The sequence below is a fragment of the Mirounga angustirostris genome, unplaced genomic scaffold (assembly GCF_029215605.1).
Source record: "Mirounga angustirostris isolate CCGP_5_RB_7025 unplaced genomic scaffold, mMirAng1.0.hap1 SCAF_6, whole genome shotgun sequence".
In the NCBI taxonomy this organism is placed as follows: Eukaryota; Metazoa; Chordata; class Mammalia; order Carnivora; family Phocidae; genus Mirounga; species Mirounga angustirostris.
In genome coordinates this window covers 84629497-84642965 of record NW_026991714.1, presented here as the reverse complement: position 1 = coordinate 84642965, position 13469 = coordinate 84629497, and the positions used below count along the sequence as shown (strand labels likewise).

The 13469-nt window shown below is 44.9% G+C and overlaps 1 protein-coding gene across 8 annotated transcripts in view; it reads right to left on the bottom strand.

The window, feature by feature from the left end:
* Positions 1-13469, bottom strand: part of SIPA1L2 (signal induced proliferation associated 1 like 2) — a 216828-nt gene that overhangs the window by 98568 nt on the left and 104791 nt on the right. For 7 of the 8 annotated variants that reach the window (XM_064594625.1, XM_064594628.1, XM_064594624.1 and 4 more), the window contains one exon: positions 5925-7670. In XM_064594625.1, coding sequence (XP_064450695.1) covers positions 5925-7401 — 1477 coding nt within the window. In that variant the 5' untranslated portion in view covers positions 7402-7670. Of the gene's footprint in view, positions 1-5924; positions 7671-8433; positions 9064-13469 lie in introns of those variants that run through there. The other variant, XM_064594629.1, reaches the window with a different exon arrangement.

The window sequence follows — 13469 nt, the reverse complement described above, 5'->3', positions numbered from 1 at the left end:
CTTTCCAGAAAGAGTTCCAATCTGCCTACACCCCTGAAGTCTTGTAAAGCTAAGATGGGAAGGAGAAAGCAAAGTCCTCTCTGGCATATTCCTTTTATAAGAAACAGAGAAGAAAGGAAATCACAGGGGAATGATGGAACCAGAAACCCCGAAAGCACCAGACAGAAGGGAGACAATCGGTCAAACTAAGATTAGCTTTTCATCTATGCTCCAAAACCTGCCCTGTAAAACCAATTCAGCTCCTTTACAGAGGATTTCTAGAAGATACATATTTCTTTCCTTGGACTTGTTATAGAAAATTCCAAGGGGGAAAAAAAAAAAATGAGTTGGGCATAAAGCTTTCTTCAGAGTTAGTTCAGCAGAGATTTGGGAGCCAGAGAACCCAGAGTGTCCCAAACAGCATCCCACAGCCACCTGGGATCAGCATGCAGATTTTAGGAGAAATTCAAAGAGAAAGCCTGTGCATTTCAATAAAGACCGAAGACAGTATAAATTCTGAAGCCTAACAATCCCCCTGCTCTTCTAGGTAAGTTTGAGAAACATACTCCTGGCATTCCGCAGATGTGTACAGAAAGGGCTGTGGGAAACTGACATTTTGTCAACTTTACTTTACTTGAAACATGCAGTGGCCTCAGCAGCTCACAGTAATCCTAAGGAGTTTAATAAAGTAACATAAACCTGTAGCTTTGTTACTTTTAAGAACTGCCTCTAAGTTCTTGTTTGTTGTAATTTTAAACATGCTCATGTTACATATATCATGAGAATTTATGACTTACAGTTTAAAAAAATTTGAAGCAAACTATTTTTAAGCTGGTTTTGATCTGTAGAAAAGCTGCAAAGATAGTGGAGTTCTCTCACACCCCTGGCTCTGTTTCTTAGTTGTTTGCATCTTACGTTTCTTTGGTACGTTCATTGCATTAATGAACCATCATGAAGGCTCTGTACTCTCAGCTGATAATTGATCAAGCCCATCCTTTATTCAGGTTTCTGCTTTATTAATGTCCTTTCTCTTCCAGGATCCTATCCAGGACACCCCGTTACAGTTACTCGTCATGTCTCTTACAGACTCTTGCACACTGTGAGTTTCTCAGACCACCCTAGTTCTGGATGACCTTGGTAGTTTGGAGGAACAGTGGGCAGGGATTTTGTAGAATGTCCCTTGGCAGGGATTTGTCTAATGTATTTCCCTAATTAGACTGAGGTTATGGGTTTGGAGGAAGACCCCAGAAGTGCCATTCCCATCATGTCAGCGGTATAAACGAATCACATGACCTACCAATGCTGATGTTGACCTTGATGACCTGGCTGGGGCGGTGCTTTCCAGACTTTTCCCTTGCAACCTTCCCCCTCTCCGTGTGCTAGCCCTTGGGAGGGCTACACTACACACTGTCCACATTCTAGTGGAGAAGGACGATTGTTATGATTTTTCAAACTTTATGAAATTAAAACATCTTTTATAATAATTTACTTTTTTAAGTAAAGATCTGTTGGTTGAAATGAACATCACCGTATTTGACAGGAGTCGTTTCGTAGGTATACTGCATCTAAGAGAGTAAGAAATACACGTCCCTTTATCACTGTGTTTCTATCAAGTTGATGGGTTTTTCTCTGAAATAAAGCAAATACAGTCATTAACTCTTCTGCCCAGATCATGGTTGGCAAATACCTGGCATCCCCCCATGCACCCAAGGCAGATAATGATAATTGATAATGGCTTGTAAAATGCTGATGCAGCTCTACACATAACAACACAGAAGGATGATCATCCAAAGCAAGTTCCACAGACACAGTGATAGAAGGTTCCATTTACATAAATTTATTTGCATCAGAAAAAGCCTACAAGGATAAAGAGGAAACTGTTCGTGGTGATTATCTCTTAGGGACTAGGGTGATTTTATTTCTTTTTCTTTTGCTTCTTTACTTTATTTTCCTATAATGATCATATAATACTTCTATGCCATGTAAAAATTCTAGACCGAAAAAAAGGTATATATTGTGAATCTCAGGATTTTCCCCCACATTAAGAGGACATGTTCCTGTACCCACATCAAACAATGTCCCAGTGCCTCCAAGATTTAGCCACGTCCCACTCCAAAGTCACCCAAGAGACCCAGCTTTATCCTCTTCTCTAGTTTGACCTTTCTTTACCCAAAAAGGACATGGTCTGCCTTCTCGAGCTATTCTTGTCTAGAGCTGTTCTGGTCTGTGCTACCTGAGGGAAGGCAGAGGACAGTTTTAGAACTCCCGAGTAACTGCAGGTACGCAACTTCCTAACCAGGACAAGACTTGGTGGGCACGGACGGACCCCGGGGGGTGTCTTTGCTGCCCCGCAGCTCCACTCCAGCCTCCCTGGGGACAGCCCACTGCTGGCCAGCAGCACTAAGTGCCAGGAGGTCCAGAAGGAGGCAAAGCCGGCCACTGTGCCATGAAGGAAGCTCAGGGGTCTCCAAAGAGACTGGCACAACCACAATCCCTGTCTAAGGGGCCCTTCCTCGTGGCCTGCTTCACAAACGGGAAACTCACAGAAGAGGGAACCCGTGATTTCACCGGGACTTCCACGGGCGCACGGCAGGCAGCACCCAAGTTTCTTCACGGGCATCGCCAGCAGCAGTGTGGAACCTTCTCCAGCATTCCCCATGCTTGCTCCAATCCTGCCCGCTCTCCCTTAAAAAGCTGTTTCCACGCAAGGCTGCAGATGGATTTGGGCGGACAAGTGATGGAGCCACACGGTTTGCTGTGGCTCGCCACTGCCCTGCATTAATCCTTCGGCAGAGCTCTTCACAGCCGTCCGGTGGTTCTGTGCCGCAGGAGGGCACCTCGGTGTGAAGTGCAGCCGCCCCACGCTAACCACCCAGGACAGAGTAAGCCACATCACGAAGGCTCTGTACTCTCAACCCTTCCCAGCGATTGGGAGCCACTTACTTCTTCTGGAAAATGAAATTTCACACGGAACGGTGGAGCATGGAGAAAAAGAAAAGGTATTCTGGGAAATATCAAAAGATCCCTGAATGCCTGCTTCCAGAGAGAAAAAAAGAGCAAAGGGAAAAGAGAAAAAGGAAAAGAACAAAGCTCCCCACGAACACACCCCATCTGGGCCAGGCGGCCCAAGGGCTTCTGTTTTTAGGTCGCGCAATGACGTTCCTGCAACTGGGGGTGTGTTTGCAGATCAGAGTCCAGAGGTTGAAGCCCGGTGCGAGCCCGCTGCCCATCTCCATTCCCACACCGCGGCAGGGGTGGGGGGGCGGGAGGGAGGGCACTGACCTGCTGGGGAACCGACTGCTGCCCCCGCCCCCAGCCCTTCACGGCTCTGCAGAGGGACAAGCCAGGGCGGCAGCGGCGGACGCTGCTGGAGCCAGCTTCATTCTGAGACACACAGGCCCCCTGGGGAAGAGCTAAAAATAGGAGAAAGCAGGCAGTATTCACAGCTGCAGAACGAGAGCAGAGGGGCCGGCTTGGTCCTATTCTCTCCTCAGACCCATCAGTAGCCACAACAGCCCAGCCCAGCACTGCAGAACCCTGATGCCAACGCCTCCCCATGCCCTCACTCGGCAGGCTTGGCAGGGGATTCTAGAATTCACCTGCCTGGTGCCTTCACAGAACCAGAGTGAGCCCAATGCCCAGGGCCCCCTAAGCCTTCTGTCTGCATCCACGTACAACTCACCCACAGGGTGTCTGCCCTCAACTTCTCCAGAGCTTATTCTGAATTTCACATTCAAAGCTAGCAAGTTTGCTGACGTAACTGCCAATGCCCTGGAAAATCCTTAGCAGCATATCAGGAAAAGCAGAAGAAATACACGATTCACAGGCACTCTTTAAAACTACCAGGAAGTGACAGTTGAGCGTTCAAGAAAAAACCTACAAAATGCAGTCAAGGAAACTAACAGAATCCAGCACCTAAAACCATCTCTAGGAACAGATCCTAAGGACATTAATGGTGACCCTGGCTGCAGAAAGCAACCGCTGCCCATTCCATGTACGTGTACACGTGTACTTAATATACCCCAGAGTACGGATGAGATGCTGGCACTAAGTATCTTCATAAATACACATGCACACATCCACACACACATAACAACTTGTACGTTCTGATATTTTAACGGGCCATCCGCAAACTATTTATAAAGCTCAGTTAGCCAAAATAACTCAATGCCTGAGGATTTCAGAGTATAATAATTCTAAGAGACTATTTTATTGCTGGCATGGACAGCCATGGCTTCATCAATTAAAAGGATCTTAATTAGGAAGCCTATTTCTTCATGGCCTCCCTTTCCAAAAATAACTAACTTCCACCTAGAGACCATCTTGGAACAGTATTGTGTAACGTGCTGCCGCTGAATGAACACAATCGTGAGGGCCACTCATGCTTTCACAGTACAGACTAAAAGGGAGGTTCAAGTTTCTGAGTTCAATCAGGGGCCGGCACTGAGAAGAGAGCACGGGGAGGGACACACTTGGGGGCCCAAGACCCGCTCACAGAATTATTTCAGTCCCATTGTGTCATCAGTATGAAAAGGGAAACATAACTCAAATATATGACCAGTTGTAATGCAAGTGCCTATTTAACCGAACTGCTTACCCAATATCATAACTGTTCTACCCATTTCTACAATTTCATAATATTAGGACTATGGATGATTGGTTAAATCTGAACTGATGCAAACAATGAGGAAAAAACTTATGGATGTGACAATTGCGACTGCAATCTATCTGACAAGCAAATTCTTTTAAGCCTGTAGTCAAAAGTTTGAAAAAGGCTCCAGGGACTGACGTGGATGGAGTGACCTCTCCCGAGGTCTGAGTTATACCCAACCCATCACCAAAAAGAACCAACTGGAGTCAAAGATGACATGCAAACACTGTGAAGGTAGAAACTGATACTGCATAAACTCCAAGTACAGTGAGCTCACAGGGACCCACACCTGTTGCAGAACAGTTGATTCACCAGACTGGCTAGGCTCACCCCCACCTCCTTAGGTGCTCTGAGGGGTGACACCTGGGAACGCGAGGAGGGTGGCCAGGGACACTGGAAACAGAAAAAGACAGCCCTGAAAAGCATGCTGCCCTATAAGGAAGGAGCTCACGTGGCAAGCCACACCCAATAAGAAGGCAACGGGCTGCCCTGAGTATTTTTATGGAGCCTTTGTGACTGACAGGTGTGTGGGACCTGTTTCTCTGTAGGAGTCTCCAACAGAGCAGATTTCATGTCTCTGGAATAACTAAGGACACTTAATTAAAGGCTGAGGATTCAACTGCATGACTTTTGAGGAATGCATCCTTCAAACCTGAAAATCTCAATAAAAGCAAACACTATTTTGCCTAGGCTTAGAGAATTCCTAAAACCACAATGCCAAAGGATTATCTGCAACCTGACATTTAAGGCCATCTATGGAACTGCCGGTAAACGATTTGTCTATCATGCTAATTCATACATTCTCTCAGCAAAGATTTAACTAACACTTCCAATGCACTAGGAGCTGTGAAGACAGAAGTGAGAAGATGAAGCAAAGGTGTAGGGGAAAAGTACAGAAAAGACTGGGGGGTGGGGGGAGAAAACTCGACAGAATAATCCACTGTAAACAGCAGGAGAGATTAATCAGAGGAAGAAGAGAGGGATGAAGTTTAACCAGGGAAGAGATCTGAAAAGAGGTAAATCCAGAGCAAGTCGTAACATCTGTGATGCTCACAAATGGGCGAAGAGCAAGAGACAGAGAGGTGGTGATTCCACACTGGGGATTATAAACCAGCAAAGGCAGGACACGGGGATTCCCGAAGAAGGGGTTAGTCTGGCAGCAACGGAGGGTCCACGAAAGCCCAGTGGACCATGGCCTTGGACTCCCCGGTGAAGGTGCTGCAGCCCAAAGCAGCATACGATGACCAGCCCCCCCCCCCCCACACACACACACAAACTCAGGACTCTCCCTTACCTTTCCCGTAGAAGAACTTGCGGTAATAGTAGGCCCCAAGGTCAATGTGCTCTATGATGTAGCGCTTCACTTTCTCCCTGTGAATGGGCTGGTTTTCTCTGGGCACTTCCAGGACGGAGACGCCCGCGTTTGTGCAGTGGGAGCTCAGAGAGGACTCGAAGGAGCAGCCTTCTCCGGAACCGAACGATGACGAGCTGGCCCGAGAGAGGGCGATCCTCCGGTCACCTTCCCCGCCGGTCTCATTCCGAAAGTACGGACAACTCAGGACCAGCTCGTTGCTTTTCCCATCACCCTCATCAGCATCCAGGTTCTCCTTGGAGTTGAGATCCTCCTTGCTTCCCAAAGGGGACTCACAGGTGCCCGTCTGGCCTGCTGGCATCTGAGTCTGGGATGCTGCCGAGGCCCCGGTGGTGATGTTTTTCCGCTTCCCCACGTTGGCCCTCGTTGCCATGGCTTCGTTGATATTAAACAAAATGCTCTGGACATCATAATGTGCAAAACACCGCTGACAATTCCAAGGGCGAACACCCCGCTCCAGACGACCGTCTTCCGGATCACACGTGAACTTGAAAGTTTCGTGTTCACTTTTAACAGTCCGCAGCTTCCGGAAGAGGGACGTTTCCACCGACTCCGACTTTAACCTCCGTTTGAAAGGCTTGTCCCTGTCTCTCCCCATGAGGAGGGCACTGTCCATGTAGTCTAATCCTGAGATGCGGACAAATTCTCCTCTAGAAATCTGTGCTGCCGCATGGAGGCTGGGAGAGATTGTAGGATCGCAGGGGAAAAACTCAGGGAACCCAAAAGGGGCCACCGCTTTGTGGTCGTAATTCTCTACACGGTACCCTCTGAGCATTGCAAAGAAGTTCTCACCAGATAAGCCCTGCCGGTCAATGGAAGACGTGCTTCCGTACTCGCGGTGGAGGGCGGCCCCGGTGTTGGGGTTCACGGCGTTTTGGTCTAAGACGTCTTCAGCGTCGATGTCGCTGATGGTGACATCACTATTGCTTCTCTGTCTTATGGGGTGCAGTCCTCTTTGAGGAGAGTGAACAAAGATGTCTCCAATGGTGTACTTTGCCTCCACAAAGTCTAGATCAAGCTGCTCCTCTTGCTGACCATCGCTCTGGTCGTTTTGCCCATTGTGCGTGATGGACGTGACGCTTTCGTAACTGGTCTGAGACCGGCTTTCCCACAGCGCCTTGCAGGCTAGCTCCTTGGAGCAGTCCTTCTTGGGAGGCCACTCGCACACTCTTGCTCTCACACCCATCTTGGGCACAGCTGGGGTACCGTTAGCCGGACCACCACTCTCGGTGGGAGTTGAGGCATTTAAAGAAGTGGTGGGGCCCATGTTGCCATTAATGGCTTTAAATTTTCGAGCAAAATAATCATCAGACTGCATGATTCTGGGAGGATCCTTGAACTTTGAAGAGGCTCTGCCAAGCTTGTGCTTCTCTTCTTGTGACTGCCTTGGGTCACTCATGTCTGCCGAGCCAAGACGCTCCAAGTCTCACCCGCAAGACTGCGGTGAATCTAATTACATTGTTATTTACAGTGCGATCCTAAATGCGCATTTAGGCTAAAGGCTTCCTCTATAGCTGTACTTTCTCTTTTTAACCAAAAGCAAACAACATCCTCAGAGTATGGTTTCTCCAAAACCAGCTTGCTTCTCAGTTGCTGAAATAATTTTGTATACCTCTGTCCTTTTCAAGAGCATTCCTTAAGACATCTGGCCTTGAGTATTTCCTTCACCTGAATTAAAACACAGAAAATAACCATTAACAATTTTTGTAGCTCAAGTTCAATACATTTTACATATGGTTTCTCATCTGTCCTTCTCTCCAACTTCTGCCCATCCCCAATTCCCCCAAACTGTCATCAAGTTTCATGTCTCTGTTGTTCATGCTGCTCCTTCTCTCTGGAACATTCTGCCTTCTCTCTCTACTTGGCTGGCTAGAATTTATACCCCAGAGTCAAGCATTACCCTCTCCAAGAAACCTTCCCTCAGCCCACATCTGAGCAAAGAGTGCTTCTTTTGTGTTCCCACAGCACCCACATCTACACTTATGGTAGCAGATCTCCTTATACTCTTACTGGCTGGTTTGCTGACCAGTCTCCTCCATTAGCTAACTTCAAGCTCCTCTAAGCAGGAACATAACATACCTTTCATCTCTGTACCAACATTATCTATTAATGTGGCCTGGCTTAAATTAAATAAGCAACATGTCAATTCGTTATAGAGTAACACAACGGTCATGTAATTTTTTGAGTATTATTATGCTTTCTTTCAAAATATTTAAATTCAAAATGTCCAGCAGCAAAAGGGTCAATACCAGGCATTAGCAAATGAGTTTCTATAATGTGGTCTCGCAATCAAGTAAGACCTTGCAGAGATCCCCATTAACATGGGAAGGAGCCTTGAAGAATTTGGTATCTGATTAAGTGTAACTTTCTAGTTCATCATGCCACTAGCAATTTGACAAATGTGCAGGGGTAAAATAAAAGCATAATTTACCTTTGCGGTCAGTAGAAACTTGACTTTTAATCAACTTTTTCTTCGATTACTTTTTCAATTTGTTCTATCTTTATTTAGACAAAATATTTTCCAGGTATGCCATATCTTCCCAACTTATGGGAAACTTACTCCTTGTGGGCATAAGAATGAATGAATGACTCTAATTCTCCTGAAAATAATGATGGTAATAAAGGTATAACATAGCTGATTTCCCTCGGTCCTCATCAAAGCATAAAAAACAACTGCAATTCGGTTAGAAAATAATAAAATTCCAACAGGCTGAACAGTATTAGAACTCTTTCAAATGGATTCTTTTTTTTTTTAAGTAATCTCTGCAGACAACATGGGGCTCAAACTCATGACCCCAAGATCGAGAGTCACACACTCTACCCGCTGAGCCAACCAGGCGCCCCTCCAGTGGGTTCTTAATGGCTTTGAGATGAACATGCAGTAGTCTCTTGGAATAACTGATATTTTCTTATCATGGCAGCTTGCTTTTCCCTCAATGGAAAAAACTCAGTCTGGGCATGATAAGATGCTGTCTGTTCCCAGTGCAACTTCATAACTGAGGAAAATAATGATATTTTAGGATGTGGTAAACAAAGAAGGAAAGCACAATCAGATGCTTCAATGTACCAGACCAGCATCTGTCCATGGTTCTCAGAAAGAGAAGAGAGATGACTGCATCTTATCTATGTCACTTGGAATCATTGTGTTTAAAAGAATCACGGATGATTCTGAATCATAGTTATTTCCTCTACAATTTAGGCTATTATCGAATCCTTTCCTGGAAGCTGAAAACTGACAACTGATATATGAAAGAAAACAATTTTAATCTATAAATTCTGATAATTCTCCTGCTTATAGAATACAACAAAATCTGAAAGCTTATGAATTACTTCCGATGGCTGGTACAGAGCTATGTGAATTCTCAGCAAGCATTAATAGGACACTCATTCTCAGGTATATACTATTAATTTGTAAGTATCCTGTTACAGAAGGAAGAACCATGCCCACTAAAACCACCAAACTGAGTACTTTCAAAAAATATAATCAGCAACTAAGTATTTACCATCTTAAGATATTAGAACAAAATGCCCCAAAAGAAACTAAGAAAGAAGGAATGAATAAAGATAAAAGCTGAAATGAATGGAATAAGGGAAAAACAAGGTAGAAAAACGATGGACAAATCCAAAAGGTAGTTTTTTAAAAAAGAGCAAGGAAAAAGATCTATTCATTCCCAAGCCTGAAAAAGGAAAAGAGAGAAAGAATAATATTATACAAGTTTGGAAATGAGAAAGTAAATATTACCATATATACAGGAGATTAAAATATATATTAAGTCTAAAAGAATTATACCACAAGCAACTGTATAGCAACAAATTTGAAAACACAAAGGAAACTAATGATTTCCTAGCAAACCACAAATCCCAAAACTCATCCAAGAATGGGAAAAAAATTTTTTTTAAGAATGGAAAATTTAGACTGATGATCACTGAAGACAGCAGAAACAGAACAAATCCCTACGTAAAAATATGGCCAATGCATAGATGAAATGCAAAGAGCCATCTTAACCATGACTTTGAAAGTCCTTTATCCTCCCTGGCCACATCTGGCCCAACCCCACCCCGGCTTCAAACTAAGCAGACCAGCACCTCCCACACGGGTAACCCACTCACCACACCCCCTGGGGCAGCTCTGGGGTTAAGCCATCTGCCAGGAGATGTGTAAGACAGGAAACCTTAAAGCCAGGATTAGCGAGGACAACACATGCACTGAATAATTACTTCCAGAAAAACAAACCATAAAATTATCAGCAGTCACTCTATTTGAAAATCAATATTCTGAGCATTCACATCCCTTACATTTCTAACCTTATCATGGTTTGTAACAGACAGTATTAAAAATACAAAATCTTTATTTCATAGATCGCCCATAGAAATGGAAGACAACATGTTGTCAAAATAAGAATTATTATTTTAAAACATAAATATATAATAGAAACAATTAAAAACAGATGCATCTGTGCTGAATTTTATTATTACGCTTGACAAAAAGCAGAGAAACAAGGGCAAACTCAGAGCACACAAAACCCTTCCCCGAAGAAATCTTCTGAGAATATTCCTTCAATTATGATTTTTAAATTTGTGGTCTGTGATAAGAACATTAGCTGTAGCAGGCAGCAACTGATTTTCCCTTCTAGGATCTGTTCCCCTTTCTTCTCCTGAATCCCTCTTGGGAATCTTACGTCTAAAATCATTTAATTCGTGTGGGGCTAACTCCACCCCCTAACACGTGACTCAGGTTTGACCAATGAAAGTGCAGCATCTCCCAGCTACAGTGATTGGTCCAGGGATGAGCCCAAGAACCAGCCAGGCCAATGACAATCCTACCGGGAAAAGCAACCCCCCCACCTCCCACCATCACCCCCCACCCCCCCACCCAGCATTGGTGCTCTGATTCTTGGCAGCCCTTAGGTGGTAGAACAGAAATAGGGAGCTGCTGGGCTCGCCTTGCCCATGTAACTGAGAATGGGAACAAAAGCATGGAGGCTGAGCCTCAGGAGGGAAAGAAGGAATCCTAAGGACAGAGCTCTTGACTCCAACTGGACCTGAAACCAGCTGTACCCATGGGATTCTTTAGTTGCTTGAGGCAATTAATTACCTTTTTTGGTTTATTCAGTAGACTTCTGTATAGTCCAGATCAATTTTAAATGTTCTAAGAGACCACATTTATATTCAGTTTAAAAACCAAGGAGAGTAAATTCAATGACCAAACTACTTTGTACTATGTTGCAGACTGCCTGATCCATGAAGAAATGAGTTGAAATTATAGTTCTGGCCCTTGAATCCAGTATCAAAACCAGAGCTTCTTGGGCAAGGTCCCTGCTCTAATATTTTAAGTATACACTCCTGAACATATTTCATGTGCGCTGCTAACAATTCAAAGTATTCAAAGCCCCAAAATTCCAGACACAGTAGCTGATTAATAAAGTTGCAACAGACCCCCTCCAGCAGTCACCCTCTAACCAACATTTTTCAGCTACTAGCTCCCCAAAGTCAATCTCCCTATTGACAGAATCATACAGCACCTTCCTTTTAAAGGCACTACTAAATATTTCTAAATACAAGGTATTACAGAGAGCACCTTCCTTTTAAAAACATTACTGAATACATTATTTTTCATACGGCGGTAAAAAGAAAACACCTCAAAACAATTAGAGCACTTGTTTTTAAACAAGATATATTAGAAATATTAAGATCATGCAATTTAAAAAAATATAGCCCACGGGGAAGAATGAAAATCGATGTCTTTGAAAGCAGATAGTAAGGAGGAATGGCATAGGCTCTAAACAGGGAGAAATGCAGAAAACAAAACAGTGGAGGAAATGAAAACTAAAGCATGATCTGGAATGACCTGTGAAATAATCCAGAACCTGGGCGTGAGGCTTTGGATGAGAGGGAGACACAGACATGCACATGCGTGCGCACACGCATGCACACACACCCCTACCTCAATGAATCATGTTCGCCCTGCAGGGGTGCAGATGAAGAGCTGTGGATCTGGGGCAACATGCCTGCATTACAGGCACCTGGCACGTAGGACTCTTGTGCCTCTCTCATTATCTTTACTTTTTTCAAAAGTTCTAACTTTCCACCTTTGTCTGTTACTATGGAGCAGTCATCTGAGAAGGGTTTTTTGGTTTGTTGGTTGGTTTTGTTTTTGAGAGAGAGAGAGAGTGAGTTGGGGGGTGGTGCAGAAGGAGAAGGAGAGAGAATCTCAAGCAGGCTCCATGCTGAGTGTGGAGCCTGAAGCCGGGTTCGATCTCATGACCCTGAGATCATGACCTGAGCTGAAATAAAGAGTCGGACGCTTAAATGACTGCGCCACCCAGGCAGCCCTCAGCTGAAAAGTTTTTTTTTTTTTTTTTTAATGTTTTAGTTGTTTTTTTTTTTTTAAGATTTTATTTATTTATTTATTAGAGAGCGAGCGAGAGAGAAACAGCATGAGAGAGGAGAGGGTCAGAGGGAGAAGCAGGCTCCCCGCCGAGCTGGGAGCCCGATGTGGGACTCGATCCCAGGACCCTGGGATCATGACCTGAGCCGAAGGCAGTCGCTTAACCAACTGAGCCACCCAGGCGCCCCTGAAAAGTTTTTGAAAGCTATAGATCTGCACTCTGAGTTGCACGTACATGAAGGTAATGAAGGTATAATCTAGGAAACATCTTGCAAACATATGTCTCCAAATTTATTCTTTTGTACTGACCAGGTATTTATACACCCTCTGTGCTCAAATCCCCTCTGAATGTCAAGTGCAGGGTGGTGTGCTATGCAGCCTGACTGGTGTTGCCAGAGACCAGACTGACAGAAGACAGGAAAAGGATGGTATCTTAGAGAAGAGCCCGCAGGAATTAGGGGACTGCGACTGGCCCCCAGACAAAGCACAGAGCTCGCAATAATTACAGGTGCGCATCATTACAGAACAGGACAAAATGCAATCCTCCAAAGCACAGAGCTGTGTTTAAAGAAAGTCTTTCAGGGTTTCTGGTGAGTCTGTGAGGCTAATATGAAAAGCCTGGGCCAGTTCTCCAGCTCAGGCCTCATCCTTCTGTCTCCCTGCCCATCTCCACAGCAGCCCTTTGAAAGACCTTGATGTCTTCACATTTCCTGACCCAACATCACAACAAAAATTGCAGCTTCTTACTTCTCAGGGGGAAAATAAAGTCAATACAATTTCACTGGTCTTCTGTCACCACTTAACAAACTTCCCCACTTCTGAACCTGTCCTCCCATGTTCGCCCTGGTTGACAATCAGTTATGGGGTGGAAGGCAGAGGGAGAGGGAGAATCTTAAGCAGGGTCTATGCCCGGCATGGAGCCAGACGCAGGGCTCGATCCCACCACCTTGAGATCAGGACCTGAGCCGAAATGAAGAGTCAGCTGCTTAACCAACTGAGCCACCCAAGCGCCCAAAGACTTGCCATCTCTGTTAAGATAAAAATCCAAACTCTGCCTTACAAGTGTCTTCCCAATCTGT